The sequence below is a fragment of the Marmota flaviventris genome, chromosome 1 (assembly GCF_047511675.1).
Source record: "Marmota flaviventris isolate mMarFla1 chromosome 1, mMarFla1.hap1, whole genome shotgun sequence".
NCBI classification, from domain to species: Eukaryota; Metazoa; Chordata; class Mammalia; order Rodentia; family Sciuridae; genus Marmota; species Marmota flaviventris.
In genome coordinates, this window is record NC_092498.1 from 6,446,414 (window position 1) to 6,469,387 (window position 22,974).

General features: G+C 57.0%; 1 protein-coding gene and 1 long non-coding RNA gene across 3 annotated transcripts in view; one reads left to right on the top strand and one right to left on the bottom strand.

Moving 5' to 3' along the window:
* Kcnh2 (potassium voltage-gated channel subfamily H member 2) overlaps nt 1-22,289 on the top strand; it is a 31,839-nt gene extending 9,550 nt beyond the window's left edge. Inside the window, exons 3-15 of the mRNA XM_027943368.3 lie at nt 7,822-7,986; nt 9,018-9,461; nt 10,061-10,272; nt 14,519-14,947; nt 15,518-15,905; nt 16,263-16,462; nt 16,930-17,182; nt 18,406-18,599; nt 18,909-19,008; nt 19,481-19,753; nt 19,836-20,022; nt 20,322-20,499; nt 21,768-22,289. Of these exons, the coding sequence (XP_027799169.1) occupies nt 7,822-7,986; nt 9,018-9,461; nt 10,061-10,272; nt 14,519-14,947; nt 15,518-15,905; nt 16,263-16,462; nt 16,930-17,182; nt 18,406-18,599; nt 18,909-19,008; nt 19,481-19,753; nt 19,836-20,022; nt 20,322-20,499; nt 21,768-21,917 (3,173 nt within the window). The 3' untranslated portion in view covers nt 21,918-22,289. The remainder of the gene's footprint in view (nt 1-7,821; nt 7,987-9,017; nt 9,462-10,060; nt 10,273-14,518; nt 14,948-15,517; nt 15,906-16,262; nt 16,463-16,929; nt 17,183-18,405; nt 18,600-18,908; nt 19,009-19,480; nt 19,754-19,835; nt 20,023-20,321; nt 20,500-21,767) is intronic.
* Nucleotides 980-6,964, bottom strand: LOC114099138 (uncharacterized). Of its 2 annotated transcripts, none has more exons than XR_003583839.2 (3): nt 6,786-6,964; nt 2,599-2,807; nt 980-1,077 (listed from the first exon to the last, which is right to left on the bottom strand). It is a non-coding gene; the product is annotated as an uncharacterized lncRNA (long non-coding RNA). The 2 variants fall into 2 exon arrangements; XR_003583840.2 differs by lacking the exon at nt 980-1,077 and adding an exon at nt 2,029-2,130.
* Nucleotides 22,290-22,974: the final 685 nt, after the last annotated feature.

A 22,974-nucleotide genomic window follows, 5' to 3' on the forward strand; every position in this document is an offset into this window, starting at 1 on the left:
GCATGAGAATCATCTACCCCTACCATTCTTGGCTTTATCCACCTTCCTAATTTTTGCCAATCTCATACATGAAAGTGAAATCTTGTTGCTTTAATTTGCATTTCTTCGATTTTTAGCGAGTCCAAATATCTCTTAGGCTTGACAGCCCTGTAGGTTTACTTTCCTGTGAATTGTTTACTTATGTCCTTAGCTCATTTTCCTGTTGAGGTTGCTGCCTTTCATTTTTGTGGATCTGCAGGAGTTGCTTAAATATTCTAAAAACACAAACGCATACAATTAAATATTCAGTATATTTGGATAAGGTGGTGTACACCTATAATCCCAGTGACTAGGGAGGCTGAAGCAGGAAGATTGCAAGTTCAAGACCAGCATCAGCCACTTGGCGAGACACTGTCTCTTTTTAGGGCTAGAGATATAGTTCACTCATAAAGCACCTGGGTTCAGTTCCCAGTACTCAAAAAAAAAAAAAAAAAAAAATCAGTATATATCAGATGTTAAGTTCTTGTTGAATCAAGATATTGTAAATATCTTCTCCCTTTCAGTTCCTGTTCAATTTATCCCTATTATGCTTAATATTGATAAAATAAATCATTGAGTTTTAGCTTTGCTTGCGCTTTTAAAGCTTGTTGAGGATATTAATCACTCTCTGGAGGTTGCAAAGATCTACCTTTCTTCTGTTAATTTAATTGTTTCACCTTTTTCACTTGGGTTTGGAATCCATCCTGAGCCTTTCTCAGATGTGGTGTCGTGGTGTCAAGCAGGGATCAGGTTTTATTTTTTCCATGCAATGAGCCAACTTTCCCAACACATCTAGTCTGTGTTTTTCCATTGATTTGTGGGGCCACCTTTAGAATGGATTAACTTCCCACATAGCCATGGATCTGTCTCTGAGCATTCTGTTGTGTTCCAAATAGTTATTTGTATGTTTTTGCATCAGAACCACATTTAAAAACAACAGAACAACAACAAAACCAGAGTGTGCAGTGCACCTTATGCTCCCTCTATTCTTTTCAAAGGTTGACTTGGCTGTTCCTGGCTCCTCTTCTTTATAGATTTTGGAGAAACTTTATTAGGTTCCTGAAAGGCAAAAAAAAAAAATAACAACAACAACAAAAACCACACACAAACCCCCAAATCAAAAAACACTAGACTCTTGATTGGAATTAGATTAGTTTTGTAAGTTGATTTAGGGGGATTGACATAGCTATGATATTTGTCCAGTCAAGAGCCAGAACTGTCCTTCCACTTACCAGACCATTTCTGTTTCTTTTATGTGAGTTTGGTTGTTTTCCCATGTGGGCTTTCTTGGTCGATTCCTAGATATTTTATGGTTTGTATTGCTACTGAATCAAATCTTTTACTTTTCACTGTATTTTCTAGTTGCTGCTGGCTGCTGGTGAGGAATGCTGTCTGTATTCGTGGGTCGATCTTGTATCTAGCATGCTTGCTGAGCTCTCTCCTGAGTCCTAATTGCTTATCTGTTGATTTTGTCCCCTCTCTAGGGAGATGACCCTGTTGTCAGTAGATGATGCTGTTTTCTTGTTTATGTCTGGGTCGTTGTCATGTGCTCAACCTGCCTTCTCAGGGGTCTGTACCAGCACTTGTGTTTGCTTGGGTATGGTCCACAGAGACCCATGGGAGGGCAAGCCAGAGAGAAATTGCACTATTGGTTTAATGACCAAGAAGCTGTGGGCTGCTTGATAAAGCCTGCCATGACAGAACTGGAATTGGGACAGGCTTTATCAGGGCTCTCCAGGCCCTCTGGGGTATGCTGGGAGCCATGATGGAGCGCCAGAGGAGGGCAGGGACCACAGGATTGCCCCCTGATGGGCAGTGGCAGCTCTGTGTTGCCCTTGCTTCCCTGTGGCAGGCTGTGTATGGGGTCACAGTGAAGGGGGACTGGAGGGTACCCAGCTGGTATAGTTTCCACTTTTCCCCCCTGCCCCTTGCCTAGGTTCCTAGCAGCATCCTCTGTTCCATCGTAACCACTGACTGGATTTAATGTTGCTTCAGGGAAAGATACCTGATTTCCCGTGGTGGTTCTGTCTGCCGTCTAGACCTAGGACAGGGGCTTCTGTGGGTTTGAGACAGACAAATTCTGTCCTGAAAGGGTGGCCTGTGTCCCTGGATCTGGAAGGGAGGTGAGAAAATAGGGACATGGCTTGTCCACACCTGCCATAACTGTTACCACCCCTGAGGCCACTAGTAGTCCTTCTGATCACCCAGTACCTCCCAAGAAGAGGGTTTTCCTGGCCTCAGGCCCTGACTCTTGGCTGGGGAGAAGCTCTCCCCAGAATCCAGCCTGTGATGATCTCCTGTGTAAGAGGTGTGGTTTTGGACATGTTCCTAGAGAGAAGCAACCTTGTAGGCCAGGTGGAGCAGTCAGGATAACCCCTACAGAGGGGTCCAGGAAGCACCGTAGGGAGTTGGAGGAAGAGGGAGCAGGAGGGGAGAGGAAGCTGGGGGTGGCAGGGTGCTGGGGTGGCCGCTAGAACTGTAAGTGGAGCCCACGAGCAGCTTCCCAGGTCAGGGTGACCTTGTCTCACCTTCCCGGGGCTTCTTGGCAGGAGGGCAGGAGGTATGACTCCTGGTTCTTACCACATGAGGTTGTGGCTGGAGAGGTGGGGTGGCACCAGGAGACTGGCAGCAGAGCAGGCTTCAGCTTTCCTGGGCAGAGCTGGCCTCTTGAGGTATTGTAGTGGTGGTAGAGACTGCTCAGCTGTGCCATGGACTGCAGGTTTGGTGGCAGGTGGAGATGATATGATGGCAGGGGCTCTTGGCCCCATTCAGACAATCACTGGCAGGGTCTGGCCGGAAGTGCAGGTGGAGGGTTCTGTCTAGGGGTGCTGCTTCTATGGCAGGCAGGCCTGGCTGGAGCCCCCCAAGCCTGCCCCCCAGGACTCTGCGTTCCTTAGCTCCTGGACTCAAGAGCTGTCTCTGTCTCTGATACACACATGCTCTGTTATACATCTTTGCACACACATGCACACGCATTCACACATACATACACACATGCACACACATGCACACACATGTGTGCACACATACTAATTTACTGGCCCTTCAGACTCCCCTCCTCTGTCCCCTGGGTCTGCAATGTCCCTAGCCTTCCCTGGGCCCCCTGGCTGCCCACGAAGAGTGGTGTTAGTGACATGGTGGCCACTGGCCAGGAGCAGCTCCCGCTGCATTGTCCTGTCGCCGCCACCGGGCTAAATATAACCTGACACTGCACAGCCCTGGGTGGCTGCTCGGGAGACAGCCTCTGCCTGGGGCGGGGGACAGGGCTGACGGCAGCCCCAGCCTCCTGCCCTCAGTGTGACTTTGGACCCATTCTGGGCATAGCTCCTCCTGCTCGGAGCGAGGCAGGGAGGCAGCCAGGGTGAGGATGCTGGAGGTCACCTTCCCTGCAGGGACCCGCCACCAGGCCTCGTTATGGCTCTGGATGCTTTCACAAGGCCATCTGTCATCTCATCTGGCACCCAGGGCGGGAATCACTTGTCCCTGTGGAACCCACAGGGAGTCTAATCTCAGAGGTGGGTGACCTGCCCATAGTCATACAGCCAGTGAGGGGGAGGGCGAGAGCCCGATCTCCTGATGGCCAGGACAGAGAGCTTAGCTCCCCAGGGCTCCCCTGCCATCTGGTTTGTCTCCTCCTCCTCCATCTTGTTCTGTGTGCCGAACTGTGGTCCTTTTGAACACTGGCTCACAGAGGGCAGGCCCCAGGGCTGTCTTTTGGTCATGTCGCTCCGAACGCTTCACCTGTATATTCTCAGGGATGTCCGTGAGGTTGTGAAGGAGCCACGAGGATACTGATTTACAGAGGCCTCAGCCAAGAACTGACCTCAGGAACTTGCCCAAGGCCACTCAGGTCATCTACAGGCCTCCTCTTCCCTGCCTGGTGCTGCCATGAGAGATAAGGCCTGGCCCCTGACAAAGCCACGTGTGGCTCCCCTTGGGGCCTGGCTTGGGCCAGTGGTGTCTAGAGGTGGACATCGGGTTTCGGACACTGGGTGGAGCCCTGACGTGGGAGGGTTTGGATGCGGGGCCCGGACAGTTGCCTCCCCCAGGTATACTCCCAAGTATGAGTTGGCACCAAATGAAAGCAAGCTAGGTGCTGTGCCCTGAATGATGGGGATCTTCATGGAATCAAGAGAGCTGTTTCTGCCACATGTGGATGCACCCAGACCTGCTCCTTCCCCAGGGTTCCTCCTGCTGCCCCATCCCCACTCAGTGACCCGCAGTGAGCCACATGTCCTCTGAAGTCCTACTGAGAGGGCCTGCTGTGCCTCGCCCTGGCCAGCAGGGTCAAAGGCACCTAGGGTTTAGGTATAAAGAGCAGCCTCCCCTTTCCTTGTCTCTGTCCCCAGAGAGGCCAGTGGGGTGGAGGCAGGCTTGGGTTGGCGGGGAGGCTTCACTTGAGGTGAGGTCTCTCCAGCTGTGCTGGGGCTGGGGGTTGGAGGAGGGGCAGTGGGATGTGTCTTGTCATCAGCCACATAAGTCATGCTGGCCCCAGGGTCTGCTCCATGGCTGAGACCCATCTGCTCGCCTCCTTCTCTTCCTTCTCCAGTCTGTGGAGCCCTCCTTGAGCCAGGCTCCCAGCCACATGGATCTTATGTCATTGTATCCCTCCAGCTCTGTGGGGTGGGCCTGTGTTGCAGGCGAGCACCCTGGGACTCCGCAGTATGTGACAAGCTCAGTGTCCTAACGCGATGGGCAAAGGCTGTCTGACCTCCCAGCTGTCCCCCCCTTCCCAGCTGTCCCACACCCTTCAGGCTGCCCGCTCCTTCCCTGAGAGCTGAAGGCTCTGGCTGCCTCTGGAGTGTGGGCCGTGCCTGCCACAGAGTGGCTCTTGGAGGAACTGCACCCTTGCCCAGCCAGGCCTTGTGGCCCTTCCTGTGGCCACCTCTGCCTTGGGTAAGCTGAGCCCCTGGTGGGAGACAGGGTGAGTTGGAAGGATAGGAGAGAAGAGTGGTGGGCTGAGGCCTGGGGCTGGGTGGGCACTGGGGCAAGGGAGTAGGCAAGACTGTTGAATATGCCCTGCCAGCCATGCTCCCTCGGTGCAGCGTGGACGCTGGCTCTCAAGGTGGCTTCTCTGCTGGGAAGTTGAGCATCTTAATGCCCACAAACTTCTGTTTGCTTTGTGCTGCTGCCCAGCTCCAGCTCCTATCTCTAGCCTGGCTGACCTCCCTGTCCCCCATACTGCTAGTCAGTGGGGTCTAGCCAGCAGGCCAAGCTGAAGAGCTTGGGTGGGTGATGTGGCAGCTCAAGGAAGACCGGCCAACCTGGCAGGTGAGACAGTGCCTTCGAGATGCCAGATCTACTCAGCCCCTAGAGTCCTTTCCTTCCATCCCCATCCCCGTCCTCGTCCCCGTCCCCATCTGTGTCCCCTTCAGCCATCAAGCAGGGCCAGGGTTCATGTGTTTGGAATAACTAGACCTTTGACTGGATTATTTGAAAGGAGAAATTTCTTGAATGTCAACACAGGGAGGGGGATGAGGATGCTGTGTGAGGGTGTCTGGCACGGGAGGGAGGCTTATCCTGGAGCTTCTCTGTTGGAAAGGGGAGGGTTATTGTGAGATGCCAAGGTCCTGGGCTAGGTAGGCCTTAGAATGCAGAGTTGGCTTCTCTGGCTGAGTAGCCTGGACTGACATGGGAATGGGGTTCTGAGGACTCAAGGCCAGTGTTTCTGGGGCCTTGTCTTGGGGACAGAGACCCCAATCTTTCTGGAAGGGTTGGGCCCATCTTCCATGTTCTAGACTCTAGACTTCTCTGAGACGGGTTTCCTGGTGAGGGCCATAAATCAGGGCCTGGATCACTGGGGTGCCCAGGGTGGATTCTGGGGTCTCCAGGGCTGAGGTTTCCTGGTCGCTGGCCTCTCCTGAGTCCTGAGGAGGCCAGTCTCTATTCAGACCGCTGCCGGCCATCACCATATTAGGGCATAAACTCCAGGCGGGCTGTCTGGGTGCCAAATGGTCTCCAGCTGGGCCCAGCCCCCTGCAGCTCCAACACCACAGCTCTATGTCAGAGGCCGGAGGTCAGGGGACAAGAGCAGCTGCAGGAGGGAGACCCACACAGAGCCCCTGAGCTCAGGTCCCTTGTGCAGAGCCTGGGATGCGGTGAGTGGAAGGGCTGTCGGGTGGGGCAGAGGTTTCCTGACCAGCTCCTCCTGGGTTCAGCTCTTACCTCGGCACCGTCCTGTGTAAGTTGGTCGCAGAAGACCTTTTCCACTAGAGGACCCCGTGGCTGATTCTAGACCAGTGCTAGAATCCCTGGGCTGCTTCAGTGCCAGCCTCATCTCCGGCTGTGGCGCTGAACCCAGCCAGCATCTTAAAGGAGCCAGGCCCTTCCACCCAGTCTGCTCGCCACAGCCAGCTCTGCTCCCCGCCTCCCCACACTCAGCCCCCCAGGCCTGGCTGGAGGCCTCAAGCACTGCTTCAAGTCCCTGCCCCGCCCCCTCACATCACCACTGCCATTACTGGGGGGAGTGAGGGGGAGGGTCAGAGGGAAGGGAGACTAGCCCGAGGAAGCTCTTGGAAATAGAGGTGAGCATGAGGGACAGCTGAGGCTGGGTCACTAGAGATGGGATGGTACCACGTGACTCATCACCCCTCACTTCTTCTCCATTCGTGACCACCTCTTCCATGTCACCATTGCCTGGCTACTGACACTGTGAGCTAGCACTGGCTCCCAAGGTGTGTTATGCCAGATGCCAGGCCCCACAGAGGCAATGTGGACACTGGGAGGCAGAGAAGACCAGTGGACAGATAGGAAAGGACCCCACTCACCTCAGGAAGAGGAGGAGCTGCGGAGCATGCCTGGGACCTGGCAGAGCTGAGCTAAAAGAGGGCTAGAACTCAGTGGTCTCTTTCAGAGATCAGTGGGGTGGGGCCCATGTGTGCCATAGGAGCCCAGATGGAGGGGTGAGCTGACCTGGCCCAGTAAAGAGGCTCTGTGGACAGAGACCGAGAGGGAGAAAATCAAGAACACAAAGAAAGTTAAGATGAAAGAGCTAGAAGTTTATTAGTTTATTTCTACCATGTCACAGGAAAGTACTTTTGTGAAATACAAGGTGGCGTGCTTAGATACCGTGGCAATGCCAAATAGCCATAAAGGTCTTGAAACTCTTCCTTTCAACGTCTCTACTTATCTCATTGTGGACTGACAACGGCTGGGAGCTAATCTAGAGGGAACAGAGACAGGGACACAGAGCCATGGTCAACTGTAGTGTTCAGTGCATGCCAGACCTGGCCCCAAGCTCTCAGCACATGCCAACTTATTTAATCTTTGCAACCAGTGAGAAAAAAATCATTATAATCCCTACTTTATAAGTGAGGAAAACGAGGCCCAGGGATGTTAAATAACTTAAGAAGAATGCAGACGTCATTAAGCTGCAGAAGTGGGATCTGAGCCCAGAGATTCTGGGCCTAAAGCCGGTGGACTTGACCACGAGGCAACACTGCCTTGAATGAGAAAAAAAGCAAAGATACATTGAGAGGACAGGAAAACTGAAGTGGAAATATGGAGGAAGAAATGATCATAAGCCAGTGATAAAAAATACACATAGGGAAGGAGGGTAAGAGAAAGAATCTAGGCAAGGAGGGAAAGATGTACCCAGTAAGCTGGGACAGATACAGTGAGGGATGGAGCCCAGACTGGCAGGGTGCATGATGGGGGCCGGAATGCTGGAGGGGAGTGGGGGAGTTGTGGGTGGGGCTGCAGGGGAGGCAGAAATGGATGGACCCTTTGGGTCTGGAGTCCATCCTGGCTGGCTCTGTGCCCTGTGCACTTGGTGTCATGTGGCATATTCTCCCCACCCTGCAGGGAGCTGCTTCCTGTGTCTGGTGGATGTGGTGCCTGTGAAGAACGAGGATGGGGCTGTCATCATGTTCATCCTCAACTTTGAGGTGGTGATGGAGAAGGACCTGGTGGGGTCCCCGGCACGTGACACCAATCACCGGGGCCCCACCACCAGCTGGCTGGCTCCCGGTAAGTGAGCCCTGTCAGGAGTACGTAGTCTTGCTTCTCTGGGCTCTGAGCTGCACGAGGCCAGTGCTCCGCAGGAACAGAGGGAGTGTGAGAACCCCAGGGAGTGGCCTGGTCCTGCCTGGCCCAGGATCGGCAGACAGGGCTCAGGATCACGCGTCCTTGGGTCAAGACAGCACCTGTTTTTCAGCCTTTCCTGCTGGGTTCCTACCCCACACCACTAAGGATTGGTCTTTTCTGTCCTGAGCTATTCTGGGATGGAGACTCACCCTTCCTTGATGGCCCTGGCCACCTGGGAGTGGATACCTCTGCTCATTTGAAAGCTGTGTCTCAGGGACTCAGTTTCTCTCTCTCTCTCTCTCTGTGGAGTTTCTGTCCTGTGGTCCTTCTTGATCCTGGACTGGCCAAGTTCCCCTAAGTGGCCCTGCTAATGGAAGAGAGGATGTGAGGGAATTCTCTCTTTGGTTAGAGACAAGACATCTCCACCTCTTTCCCCAGGTCACCCAAAACCTCCCATCCCTCTCACCCAGGACGACCTCTTTGGGATTAATTTAAAAATCTCCCTAGAGTCAGGTACAGGCATTCATCTCTTTGTTTCTCAAGCTCTAAAACAACAACAGCAATGACTCTGGTCCTGCAGATGCCAGCTGCCAGGGTATGGGAGAGAGCAGCTGGCATCACTCCCTACCCAAGTGCAGGCCCAGCACTGACTATGACCTCTAGAGGGTCACTCTAGGCCTCGATGCCTGATTTTCCTCATCCCTACAATGAGGAGGATAGTCCCTTCCAGGGCAGTAGAGAGAATTAGGGAGGACTTATGGAGTCGGCCTAGAAGTGAGGCTAGCAATAGCAGTTGATTAAGATTAGCCTTGGGTAGATTACTTGATTTTTTGGGAAATGAGTTCTGTGCCTGGGGCTGGGGATGGAGGGCTGTTAGGTCCCTAGTTCCTCGTGGTGGGGACTCCAGCTCCTGGAGGCCTGGCCTCCTCCGGGTGGCTGGCATCCTGGGGCCACAGGCCTCTCTTCTCCCACAGGTCGGGCCAAGACCTTCCGCCTGAAGCTGCCTGCGCTGCTGGCGCTGACCACTCGGGAGTCTGCTGGGCGGCCGGGCAGTGCGGGCAGTGTGGGTGCCCCCGGAGCTGTGGTGGTGGATGTGGACCTCACGCCTGCGGCACCCAGCAGCGAATCACTGGCCCTGGACGAGGTGTCGGCCATGGACAACCATGTGGTGGGGCTTGGGCCGGCTGAGGAGCGGCGTGCACTGGTGGGCCCGGGCTCACCTACGGTCAGTGCACCTGGCCCACACCCGTCTCCGAGGGCCCACAGCCTCAACCCTGATGCCTCAGGCTCCAGCTGCAGCCTGGCCCGGACGCGCTCCCGAGAGAGCTGTGCCAGTGTGCGCCGTGCATCTTCGGCTGACGACATCGAGGCCATGCGCGCAGGGGCCCTGCCCCCACCACCGCGCCATGCCAGCACTGGTGAGGCAGGCCCAGCAAGTTGCCCCACCTAGAGGTCTGTGCCCTTCCCCACCCACCAGGCCTGCAAGCCCAGGCCCTCCACCTCCTCCCTCTCCCCTGCGTCCTGGGTGCCAGGGAGCCTGGGAGATGGAAATCCCATTAAGCACTTATTTAATCTCATTAAGTGGCCTTTTACTCTATTAAATGTCCATTCATCCCGTTATACTCTTCCACTCCCAGAACCCTTGCTGGCCCATGGGTCCGCTGTCCCAGGACCTCCTGGAGCAGGGATGGCTGTGGTTGGGAGGGGCAGCAGAGGCCTGGAGGCTCTTGACACCACTGGCTTTCTGGCAGGCCCCAGGGCCTACTGAGCAGACTCTCTCTTCGCCCTCATTTGGCCTTCGTTTCATAACTGCATTTCCTTTTTAAAATGGGGAGGGGATCTGGTCCTTGTTTGTTTCTGTGACTTTGGGTCTCCTGATCTGACCCCATTGGCTCATGCCCCCCATGGCGCTGGCCTGAGGAGGGCTTGGTCTTCACTCTGGTCTCAGTGCCCATGGCCTGACTGCCTGTCAGCTCCTGGCCCACCCACCTGACCTGACTTTGCCTCTCCATCCCAGGGGCCATGCACCCCCTGCGCAGTGGCCTGCTTAACTCCACCTCAGACTCGGACCTCGTGCGCTACCGCACCATTAGCAAGATTCCCCAAATCACCCTCAACTTTGTGGACCTCAAGGGAGACCCCTTCCTGGCCTCGCCCACCAGTGACCGGGAGATCATAGCACCCAAGATAAAGGAGCGGACTCACAATGTCACTGAGAAGGTCACCCAGGTAGGGCTGTGGTCAAGAGGTCGGGGGATGGGGGCCAGTCAGTGAGAGCCCCTTGAAGTGGGGCAACCCAGAGGGCTGGTGGAGGGGAGATGCTCCAGAGCTCAGGCAGGAGAGGAAACAGTCCAAAAGGTCCTGGAGAGAGGGAGACTGGTGAGGAGGGGGCCATGTGACAGGCAGATATGGAGGGTATGGCTTGAGGGTGGACAGGGCACTTGAGGCAGGGGACATGAGAGGGCCGGGTGGGTGGGAGAAAGTAGCCTCAAGGATGTGAAGGGTCTGGCTACAGGATATGTGTGAAGTTGGTTCTGGGGGCAAGCAACAGGAGGAGGCTTTCAAATTAGAGGAAGCCACAGAGGTCAAGGTCAGGAGGTTCCTGATTTTTCTGAACTGAGGTGATGCCCCAGGTGGCGGTGGGGGCTGGTGGTGTGAGGATGGTCTGGAGGTGTCCGCTATGTCTCCATGGCATTGGAGAGGTGGGTGTCCTCATGTGGGTGAGGGAGGGGGTGGTGGTGGGTGCAAAGATATGGAAGGTTCAAGTCTCTGAACCCTGGACCAGAGGAGACCACTTGTCTTTGGGGCTTTGACCTACATGACCCTGTTGGCAGGGCCAGTCTAGCTTTTGTCCCCTCCTGGCAGCAAGGTGGTCTACAACACCCCCAGTACCTAGTCTACCCCAACCCTTCTTCACATCATGGCTTTGGGGATTTGGGCACCAGGAGTGTAATCTCTGCAGTGAGCGAGAAGCCCAGAACAGTGGGGGACCCCTTTTCCTCAGGCCCCTTCCATAGCAGCTGCCCAGTTGGCCTGTGTGAAGGAGCTGCCCTGCGTGAAGGAGCTGCCCTGCTCTGGCCTCCCTTGGCCAGCCTCCTGCTGCCTCTGGCTCTCTGGGTCTCTGCCAGGTCTCCAGCCCCTTGGCCTTGACTCTAGAACATTCCCCCACACCCCAGGCCCTTATCTGGCTGCCTACCTCTTTGCCCCTCCGGTTTCTGCCTCTCTCTCTCAATTCCCACCGGGTCCCTGGCATCGGCCCTGCCCTGGGCCTGAGGCAGGTGCCTGTGTCTTGTGGATCTGCGTGTCTTGTCTGAATGTGTCTGTGTGTTGTGCCCCTGCCAGTCGCCGGGCGTCTCTCCATCTCTGGGTGTCTCTTTCTGACTCTGGCTGGCTCGGCACTGGACTGGCGGGGCGGGGGTGTTGGGGAGACCATTAATCTGTGGTGACAGGCCAGGCTGCTGGATGAGGGGGAGGGGCACGGGCTGCGGAGCGGCTGCAGCAGGAGCTGGGAGCAGGCTGCGGGGGAGGGGGCCGCTGGCCTGGCACGGGGTGGAGGGGCGGGCACGGGCAGGGCGGGGGAGCCCAGTGTGGCGGGGTGGGGGTGGGGACCTGGGAGAAGGAGGGGCCGGCCGGAGGAGCAGCAGTGGGAACCGCAGCTGCCCGGCTGGCGGCAGGCGGGCAGAGCGAGCGCAGCACCCTGGCAGCGAAGCCCACACCAGGGGCTATGAGCAGTATGAGCCAGGCAGACTGCAGCCCACGATCACTGCCCAGGTGACCCCAGCCCTGGGGCCCAGCCCCAACCACCCTGGCTTCATGCCAGAGGTAGCCCTGGCTGCCAGTTGGCCAACCTCCGGGGCACAGCCTGGGCTGGGACTGCTGCTGGGGTGCAAGTAAGGCACTGGTTGGGCCCTTGGGCCCCAGGGCATGCAGGCTGGGGGGAGTCAAGTCCTCCATGGCGGCCCCAGCAGGGAAGGCGAGCAGGACAGGGGCTCTGCGGCCCAGGGCCCAGAAAGGCCGGGTGAGGCGGGCCGTGCGCATCTCCAGCCTGGTGGCCCAGGAGGTAGGTGACCCGGGCCCCTCCTCCTCTTTCCAGGGCTGGGACACTGAGGCAGGTGCTGGCAAGTGGGGAGAAGTGCAGAGGGCTCCAACTCAGGCTGGGGAGATACCTCCTGAGAAGTCGGGTGGTTTGGGGAGCCAAGGAGTCTGAGGCCCTGCCCACCACCGAGCTCCTGCCCACCCTGGCCTGTGGGGTCTGTGTTCCCAGTGTTTCCCTGACTGGGGGCCCTCCCCTGTGGTTTCTGTGACCCACAGTCTTCTACCTCAAAATGCGAAGGGAGGAGAGAAAGACAACAGGAATCAGATGGGGCCCAGAGAGGGTGGTGGGGAGATTCGGGGAGGCAAAGGAGCCAGCAGGCAGGGACAGTGAGAGGCTGGCGAGCACAGCAGGCCTGGCACGCAGGTGCGGAGCTTCCTTGCTCTGCGGGAATGGCCCCTGTGACGGGGAAGGGAGGCTTGCTGAGCTTTCAGGGGTTCTGGAGGCTGGAGTCTGAGGAGGGCAGAGGCTGGAGGCCACTGGGTGGGTTGTGAGGACATGCTGGGCTGAGAACTGGCTCATCTTTTCAGGGGCAGCCTAGGCCATGGTCCTCCAAGCTGTTGGTTACTTCCTGGGAACTGTCTCTCTACTCCCAGTGGCTTTCTTGTCTCTTGTGAATCCCACTACTGCCACCACCATTCCTGGCCCTGCCCGCCCCTGCCTGGGCTCTTATGACCCTCTTACCTGGGGGACAGGTACAGGTACAGGTGGGATTCTTCCCCCACAGATGAGGACCCAGGGTTTGGTCAGTGTTCTACAGGACAACAGGTCAAGGGGATGACAAACCTGGCCCCAGGCCATGTGGGAAGCTAGTGACGCAGAGCTGGGACTGGCCCTCAGGCCCATGAGGTTGGCTGTTCCAGGCCTTGCATCCTGGGCTTGCTGCACATGCATGTGTGCACTGGGGCTGTGGGCAGACTCGGGGGCAGGATCACTGCTGTTAGGGGTCGACCAGCACAACCAACTTCCCTGGCACAGGACCCACCTCCAGGCACAGGGAGGAGTCCTATTCAGGGCAGCTACCTCCTTCTGCCCTTTTCCTGTGGGGTTCAGTTCCTTTCTTTCAGTTCCCACTTGAGCCCTGAAAGGCACCACACCATACACATTTACCCTTTGCCTTAAGGAACAGCCCACTTAGTCTGAAGGCAGGGCAGAAATGGGATTCTGGAGGCCTGTCCACAGACTCCTCCCCTGCCCCAGGCCTTAGCTGCTACCCCTGTACCCCCAGTCTGGTGCCTCTGTGTCCATCCCAGCATGGCCAAAGCCCTAACTATGACCCCTCTTACCTTTTGGTTATTTATGGGTGTTTTCCAACCTGTCCTTTGTGTAGGTGGGCCCCAGGGATCCCCTGTTGCTAATGAATGGGATTCTTTGGGACACCTCCCAGCCTAGACATGGTTGTCCCAGGAACTCAGTGCTTCTGGGAGCAGGGCCAGCAGCTCTGTGGGCTGGTTGAGGCCTTGGGTCTGGCTGCCCAGGGAGTGCAGGGTCCGGGGTGGGAGGGTGAGGGGAGGGTGTCTTGGGTTGAGTCAGATACCTGTGAGAGCATTCTGGAGAGCAGGGGTAGGACAGAGGCTTCTGAAACAACATGGGAAAGCTGGTCTGAGCGTTCCCTAGTTTGGTTTGGGAGAAAGTGTCATGACTGCTGCCACCTGGTGTGGGTTGTGGGCCCACCTCTGCCTGACTGTTGAGTGAATGCCTGTATAGGCTGTGCATGCTGCTCCTAAGTGGCCCTGGTGTGCATGCCCCTCTGTATTTTGTGCCCCAGCTCCTCTGGGCCTGGCTGTGTCCTCTGTATCCTTTTGTAAGAGTATGGGAGCCTGCCTTGGGGCTAGGAGAGTGGGAGGTGGAAACATCTTGGTTCTTCCTGCCAGTGAGGGCAAGGGGCCTGAGGCTGGGTTGCTGGTGTCTTTAGGCCAGTGGCAAGACATGGGCCTGGTAGGACAAGTGTCTAGAGCCTGTCTCTGGAACTGCAGTGCTGGGAGCTGGAGTCCTTGGAACATTTTCCTGGACTGACACAGTGCGTATGTGTGGTGTGTGTGTGGTGTGACTGCATGGTGCCAGTTGTTGTCTGACAGTCTGGTCTGCATTGGTTGTGGGGAGCAGTACTGAGCTTTACTGCACAGTGCCCTGAATTATGGGAACTGAGAGAACTGTGTGGAGCCAGCTGTTCTGTGTGGCATTTGGGAAATGGTAGTGCCCAGGTCTGGGGGGTGGTGAGTAGTTATGGCTGCTTGGCTGTTGGGTTGGGCATTCTGATGGAAATGTTTCTGGTCTTCCTTCCTTACCCTATTTGGCTCTGGCAGGGATGTCACTAGCTGTCACTCAGGAGGTTCCATGGCCTGTCTTCGTCCTTCACCTGCACCTTCCCTACCATTCCAGGTCCTGTCTCTGGGTGCTGACGTGCTGCCGGAATATAAGCTGCAGGCACCACGCATCCACCGCTGGACCATCCTGCACTACAGCCCCTTCAAGGCCGTGTGGGACTGGCTCATCCTGCTGCTGGTCATCTACACGGCTGTCTTCACGCCCTACTCGGCTGCCTTCCTGTTGAAGGAGACTGAAGAGGGTTCCCAGGCCCCTGACTGTGGTTATGCCTGCCAGCCATTGGCCGTGGTGGACCTTATTGTGGATATCATGTTCATCGTGGACATCCTCATCAACTTCCGCACCACCTATGTCAATGCCAACGAGGAGGTGGTCAGCCACCCCGGCCGCATCGCTGTCCACTACTTCAAGGGCTGGTTTCTCATTGACATGGTGGCCGCCATCCCCTTTGACTTGCTCATCTTTGGCTCTGGCTCTGAGGAGGTGGGGTCGATAGGGAGGCAGAGAGAGGGAGGAGAGGCCAGGAGGGCATGAGGGGGTGTAGAGATGCTGTGGGAGGTGGGGGGGCTTGAAGACGGAGGAGGGGAGAAGAGGAGAAATGGCCATCATAGGCAAGGGGGTACCTGAACAAATCCATTCTTGTGCCTCCTTTCCATATGGGCTGCCCAAAGGGCTTTAGGGGACCAGAGGGGGCTCTTTTTTGTAATTTGTCCACCCAAAGTACAGTTTTCTAACACTTCCAGTGCCCTGGAAGCTAGTGGGAGGCACCTTTGGGTGACTGTTGGACCTTCTGGAGCCCCTGTTTCTTAATTTTCGTTATGGGAATGTGACCAGTGTGTCCTAAAGAATGCCCAAAGATTAATGAGACACTGCTGGGAGCAGCGTAGGAGGTGCTTCCTACAAGTGGCTTCAGTTATTAGAAAGGTTCTGGGAGGGTGTCTTTGGCGAGTTTACTTCCAGTTCCCTCTCCAAGGGCCACAATGCCCTTCCCCCACCCCACCCCCGCCTCCTTATTTGCTCCCACACTGAATATCTACCCCGCATCTTCCTCAGCTCATTGGGCTGCTGAAGACTGCGCGGCTGCTGCGGCTGGTTCGCGTGGCGCGGAAGCTGGACCGCTACTCGGAGTACGGGGCCGCCGTGCTTTTCCTGCTCATGTGCACCTTCGCGCTCATTGCGCACTGGCTGGCCTGCATCTGGTACGCCATCGGCAACATGGAGCAGCCGCACATGGACTCGCGCATCGGCTGGTTGCACAACCTGGGCGACCAGATCGGCAAGCCCTACAACAGCAGTGGCCTGGGTGGTCCCTCCATCAAGGACAAGTACGTCACAGCGCTCTACTTCACCTTCAGCAGCCTCACCAGCGTGGGCTTCGGCAATGTCTCTCCAAATACTAACTCGGAGAAAATCTTCTCCATCTGCGTCATGCTCATTGGCTGTGAGTGTACCTAGGGGCGGGGCTGGGGGCTTGGTCGGGGCGCTGGTCTTGGGGGGCAGGGTGGTGGGGTGGTGGGCTGGAAAGAAGAGAGGCGGTTAGAGCTCCTCGCCCCTTGCCCCGCCCCCACTTAGATACTCCAGGGCCCACCACCATGACATGGTTTGGAGTCTGGGAATCAGGGCAGGAAATGCTGAAGGATGGCGTGTGTTTGAGCATGTTTATATCCACTCTCAGACTGAGACGTGACCGGACCGCGGGTGTCGTGTCGTTGACCTGGTGCAGGGCCTGAGCAGAGGGTCCCCGTGGGAGGGCGGGGTCCCTGCGGATGCTGACGGCCCCACTCACCCACGCCCCCAGCCCTCATGTATGCCAGCATCTTCGGCAACGTGTCTGCCATCATCCAGCGGCTGTACTCGGGCACCGCCCGCTACCACACACAGATGCTCCGGGTGCGGGAGTTCATCCGCTTTCACCAGATTCCTAACCCGCTGCGTCAGCGCCTAGAGGAATACTTCCAGCACGCCTGGTCCTACACCAACGGCATCGACATGAACGCGGTGAGGCGCCAGTAGCTGATGGCGGGAACCTCTTGGTGCAGCAAGCCTATATCCAATGTACCCAATCAGAGCTAAGAGGGACCCTGAGAAACAGGTGGCTTCCTTTTTCTCGGGAGGAAACTCAAGCTCACAGAGCTCCTTTATTGGAGACCCCTCCCACTGGGTCAAGTGCTGAGCCCTTAGGCCATTTATATAGGGGAGGGCGTAAAATCCTGCTAGAGCTGAAAGCAGGCATTGGTCTCTACACTTGCACAGGAGAAAGTGGAGGTCTGGAGACCAAGGGTGCCCATCCAGAGGTGGTGCAGCTGGAGTAGGAGCCCAGGTGCTTCCCTCGACACTGGACCTCTGAGGCTCTGGGAAGCATCCTGATCTCTGGGGCCTAGAGGAGACAGAGGTGTGGGGCAGTGGACTGGGGAGTGGTTGGGGTCCCAGGAGAGGGTGTCCTGAGTGGTCTCACCTGTCCTCAGGTGCTGAAAGGTTTCCCTGAGTGCCTGCAGGCCGACATCTGCCTGCACCTGAACCGGTCACTGCTGCAGCACTGCAAGCCTTTTCGCGGGGCCACCAAGGGCTGCCTGAGGGCTCTGGCCATGAAGTTCAAGACCACACATGCACCACCAGGAGATACGCTGGTGCACGCTGGGGACCTGCTCACGGCGCTCTACTTCATCTCCCGTGGTTCTATTGAAATCCTGCGGGGCGATGTCGTTGTGGCCATCTTGGGTACGTGGTGGGGGCATTGAATAGGAAATGCCAGCTGTAGCCTAGAGGGGCCTCAGCCCTCTGAATATGCAGTCACGGAGGCTGTGGACCCAGGGCTGATGGCAGGTTCCTTGGGCCCTTTAATTCACCCAACTCCAGCCCTCTTAGCTGGGCGGTGGGGAGGAACCTCCTTGGGGGTCGAGCTGCTGAAATAAAGCCGGATCAAATTTAAATCCTCCCAGGTGAGCAGTGGAGGGAGAAGTGCTCAACTAGAGACCACATTGGTGATTCCATGCAATATAGCTCCCGCACCCCTTCCTTTCTACCCAGCCTGTGCACATGGATAGGTGTGGCCATTGGGGACTTCTTGCCCTGGTCTGTTCTTTTCTTGGTGCTGTACACCTTAGGGGCAGATGCACCAGACTCTTGACCATGACTTACAGTAGATTTTTAGATTTTTATTTCTCAGCTCAGCACAAACACATACACCCAGTCAATAAACATACACCCCACACAACTAAGTCAAAGTTTCACTACACGTCACTACATGTAGTACCTTCCGACTTTTTCTGTTCTATGCTGTGTTATGGTATGCTATCCTCTTTTCTTTTTTTTTCAAACCAGGGATTGAACTCTGGGGCACTTGACCACTGAGCCACATTCCCAGCCCTATTTTGTATTTTGTTTAGAGACAGGGTCTCAGTGAGTTGCTTCACACCTTGCTAAAGCTGAGGCTGGCTTTGAACTCGCAATCCTCCTGTCTCAGCCACCCGAGCTGCTGGGATTACAGGCGTGCGCCACTGCACCTAGCCCTATTTTCTTTCAGTTAAAAAAAAAAAAATGCTGGTCCTGATTCACTACTGTGTTCTCATCTATAGCTTGAAGAACATTGCTTATAAGGGTGCAGTGTTTGGCTAGGAGGGTGTTTGGGACATGGAGGCTTGGGGCTAGAAGTGGGGTTACAACCCAAGGAAGTCAAGGCCACAGGCAGAGCTGGAGTATCCCAGGTGGGCCTTTTGGCTGGGTCCTAGTTGTTGGGAGACCCAAAATTCCTGACCCCTTTTCCCTCAGGCATTGAGGCCACTTGGCCCTGTCCTGCCTGCTGGGAGTTGGGGAGGGAGGACTGGCTGATGCTTCCCCTGGCTATGTAGCTGGGGGCAGGCTGAAATGCCCCGAAGGAGGGTACCTGCCTCCTCCTGATGCTGGCCCGGTGGGCTGAAAACTCTGTCCTCTCTGGCCTCCAGGGAAAAACGACATCTTTGGAGAGCCTCTGAACCTGTATGCACGGCCTGGCAAGTCCAATGGGGACGTGCGTGCCCTTACCTACTGTGACCTGCATAAAATCCATCGGGACGACCTGCTAGAGGTGCTGGATATGTACCCTGAGTTCTCAGACCACTTCTGGTCTAGCCTGGAGATCACCTTCAACCTGCGGGATGTAAGTTGGCCATCTCCAGCTACCCCCAGAAGAGCTGCCTTCTCCCAGTTGGGGGCTGTACCTTCACTCTGTGATCTCGAGTGTGCGAGTGTGCTGCTTCTCTCCCTCCATTTCCCTGTCTGTCCAGTGGTTTCGTAGGTTATGGAATCCAGCTTCAGCTCTTGTCCCTGGGAAGAATCCTAAAGGAGGGGGGCATTTCCTTCAGCAGGAGCGCTCAGCCCCACCTCCTCTATGTTGATGAGGGGCCTTGACCTGACCTGGGTGAGGCTGGAGGGCAGAGGAAGGCTCTGACACCATTCTTGGTTCCAGACCAACATGATCCCGGGCTCCCCTGGCAGCGCGGAGTTAGAGGGCGGTTTCAACCGGCAACGCAAGCGCAAGCTGTCCTTCCGGAGGCGCACCGACAAGGGTGAGACGGGGAGGGGAGGGCGGGCCACGAGTGTCTGTCTACTCTGTCCAGGCCCCTCACACCTTCGCGTTCCTTACGCAGTGTGCCCACTCTGCCCCCTGTCTGTTCAAACGCTGCCATCCTTAAAGGCGCGCTTGAGCCGCCACCTCCCCTGCAAGTGCTGTCACCTCAGACCCCCGCAGGAGGTTGAGTCTTGGAGGACGCTGCCTTGAACTGATGGGCAGGGACACTGCAGGACAAAGGAGGCGAGGGGCCAGCCATGGGGAAGGTCCCTCAGAGCCCCGCCCAGGGGCGCCGTTTCCTGTGTGGGAGTTAGTGTGATTGACAGTGGTCAGGGGGAGACAGCCAAAGGCAGTTCGGCCCAGCCCTGGCATGGCCCTTTTCCGGGATGGCTTCTATTCCTGTTTCCATCCCTGCCGCCCGCTGCTCTTCCCTTCTGTCCCCTCTCTGAGGTTGGTTCTGTTTCCTGCAGACGCGGAGCAGCCAGGGGAGATGTCGGCCTTGGGGCCTGGCCGGGCCGGGGCAGGGCAGAGTAGCCGTGGCCGGCTGGGGGAGTCCTGGGGGGAGAGCCCATCCAGTGGCCCCTCCAGCCCCGAGAGCAGTGAGGATGAGGAACCAGGTCGCAGCTCCAGCCCCCTCCGCCTGGTGCCCTTCTCTAGTCCCAGGCCCCCTGGAGAGCCACTGGGTGGGGAGCCCCTGACGGAGGACCGGGAGAAGAGCAGTGACACCTGCAACCCTCTTTCAGGTAGGGGCGGGGCCAGGGGGGCCGCGCGAAGGGCGGGGGCGTGGCCTTTCTTCCCGGCCTCACCCCTACTCTCTGGCTCCAGGCGCCTTCTCTGGGGTGTCCAACATTTTCAGCTTTTGGGGGGACAGCCGGGGCCGCCAGTACCAGGAATTGCCTCGCTGCCCCGCCCCCACCCCCAGCCTCCTCAACATCCCACTGTCCAGCCCCAGCCGGCGGCCCCGGGGTGATGTGGAGAGCAGGCTGGACGCGCTCCAGCGGCAGCTCAACAGGTGAGTTGGCATGTCTGGAGAGGGTAGGGGTGGGCTGCACTATATGGGAATACAGGAGCTGTTCTGTGGGGTGCTGGCCATGTTGTGGGCTAAAGGGCGCTTGCTCAGTCCAGGCCTGTCTGTGGGTCCAGGCAGCCGGACCCTCTCCTACTCAGAGCTGAGCCAGACACCCAGAGTGGAGAGGGACCTTGGGGTTGACCCTGCCCCCAAGGCAGTCCTGAAGTCAACAATGGTGTCTCTACTGAACATCCACCCACCCGCCATGGCCACAAGTTTGCCCTCCCTACTTCTTGCTCCAGGCTGGAGACCCGGCTGAGTGCAGACATGGCCACTGTCCTGCAGCTGCTACAGAGGCAGATGACACTGGTCCCACCTGCCTACAGTGCTGTGACCACCCCGGGGCCTGGTCCCACTTCCACCTCCCCTTTGCTGCCTGTGGGCCCCATCCCCACCCTCACCCTGGACTCGCTTTCTCAGGTGAGTTCCCAGCCCTTCTCCCATAGCACCCCCCCAGTCCTGCAGTTCTACCCTGACTTGCCACCCTTCCTGCTAGGCCTCGTGCCCAGCCTCCCCCATCCTATTCCTGTCTTCTCTGGGGTGGTTCCTGTCTTCTGTCCCACCAAGAGGCTGGAGAGAACAAGGCAGGAGGTAGACAGCTGGGAGCAGGGAAGCAGAGCCTGAGCGACACGGGCTCTCCTGGCATTGTCTGAAGGGCCAGGTCTCACTGAGGAGCCTGAGTCTGTGTGCCAGTGTGTCCCGGGTCCCTGCTGTGGTGACATATCCCCAGTCTTACATCTGCCCTCTTAGCTTTTTGCTCTAGCCATACTACAGCACCCTCTTTGAAGTCTTCTGGCATTTCCATGGTACTGAGGCCTAGCCCCTGGGCCAGGACTTCCTGGGCCTACATTTATCTCCTTCTGCTGGAGGTTGTCCTCAGATGCCCTTTGTCCTCTCCTAAGAGGATCTATGTGTTTCTGGCCTTCTGAAGGACAACTGTGTTGGGCCTCCCTGTACCAGTTCCTGAGGGTGGAGAAGGGGGCTCCTCTGGTTCCCAGAGGCAGCTTGGGATCTGCCTCCTCCCCCCACCTGGCATGGCTCCCCCTCCCATATGCTGCCTGCTCCTGTTTGCAGACACCAGGGCCCACGTCAGCAAATGTGCCAGTCTCCCTTCACAGCCTCCCCCGCAGGGATCTCACCAGCACACTCGTCAGCACCCACAAACCCCTCCCGCCTGCCCTGGCGTTCTCCCTGGCCTTCAGTTGCCTGGCCGCCAGCCTGCCTCTGTTTCTAGGTCCTCAGAGTTCTTTCTAGAATTGCAGAAAGAAACCTCATCTCTCTTTCTGTCCCAGCTCCTGTCCCAACTCAGGGACTCCTAATTCCAGATTGGGTTTGGATTCAGCGTCCCATTCCCTGGGAAGGAAGAGGCTGTGCCCTCGTCTCTTCCCTGGCTGGGCAGCGAGGCCCTCTGTCAGGGGGAAGTCCCTCAGCTCCTCCCAGCTGCCTCTGTTCCTTTGGCTTTTGCCTTTAGAGGCCTTTCTCTACTTCCAACCACAGTGTGTGTCCCTTTGCTGTCCCCGTCCTGCTGTCTACATGGCTCTTCTCTTTGTCCCCTTCAGGCCCCTCCTTGTGCACCTGACAGGAGCTTCAGGGCTTCTTGACCTCTGTAGCCTGAATTCTCTTGGCCCTCTCCACCTCCTTCCTTCTCCGTGTCCTGCCTGTCTGCTCACACTCCGTCGTCTTTGCAGGTTTCCCAGTTCATGGCGTTCGAGGAGCTTCCTCCGGGAGTCCCAGAGCTTCCCCAAGAAGGCCCCACTCGTCGCCTCTCCCTGCCGGGCCAGCTGGGGGCCCTCACCTCCCAGCCTCTGCACAGACATGGCTCAGACCCGGGCAGTTAGTGGGGCCGCCTAGTACAGATGTGTGGCTCACCCAGGGTTCAGGGCACCGCCTGGGCCGCTCCCCTCGGAGGCCCTGCCCAGGAGGCCCTGGCCGCGGAGGGGAGAGGACGGTGAAGGAGCAGCTCCTCCCTGCCCTTGGGACCATCTCCTCCTGAAGTCCCCTGGGCCCCACTGGGAGGGGCAGGGGCAGGGCCGGGCAGTGGACAGGGGGTCTGTGGTCCCCCCACTGCCCTGGGGGCATTAGCTGGTCTAACTGCCCGGAGGCACCCGGCCCTGGGCCTTAGGCACCTCAAGGACTTTTCTGCTATTTACTGCTCTTATTGTTAAGGATAATAATTAAGGATCATATGAATAATTAATGAAGATGCTGATGACTATGAATAATAAATGATTATCCTGAGGAGACTCCAGTGGTGCTGGGAGGGTGCAGGTGTCGCCTCCTATCTATGTGTATGCTCCTGTTCTGGACACACTGGCCTCTGTGTTGGGACCAGGGCCTGCAGGGCTCCCTCAATCTCCAGGTGTGCATGTGGTAGGGCTGCGCCGGGGCTTGAAACAGGTCATCTTCAGGGCTTCCCCTGTATGGATTCAGGATAGCAAAGAACCAAGTGACTGCTGTGAGTTTGGAGGTCGCCCCCCTGGGATCCAGCCTCTCAGGGCCATATGGCTTTCCTGAGGGGCATAGTGCCTCCCAAAGCAGACCCCACATCGATGCAGCCATAATAGTTAACAGGCTAGCCCCATACTGACCCTGAGTCTGGCCTTCCCCCTACTCTCAATTTGGTCTCATTTTGACCCTTTATAAATGGGTGTCTCCTATACCCTAGTCTGGATACGATGGCTTTCCCTGACCAGAGCTCACCTGTCTGGCTATAGATGGGCCTCACCTTGATCACCTTGATCACCTGACTCTTGATCACAAGAAGAGCTGCCTAACGAGGGTAGAAGTTTCAGGGTGACTCATCTCATTATTGGGGAACAAGTCAAAGTATATATTCTGGGGACAGCAAAGAGTCGCCCAGGCCCCATGTGCAGGAATGTGTGTGCACATACGCTG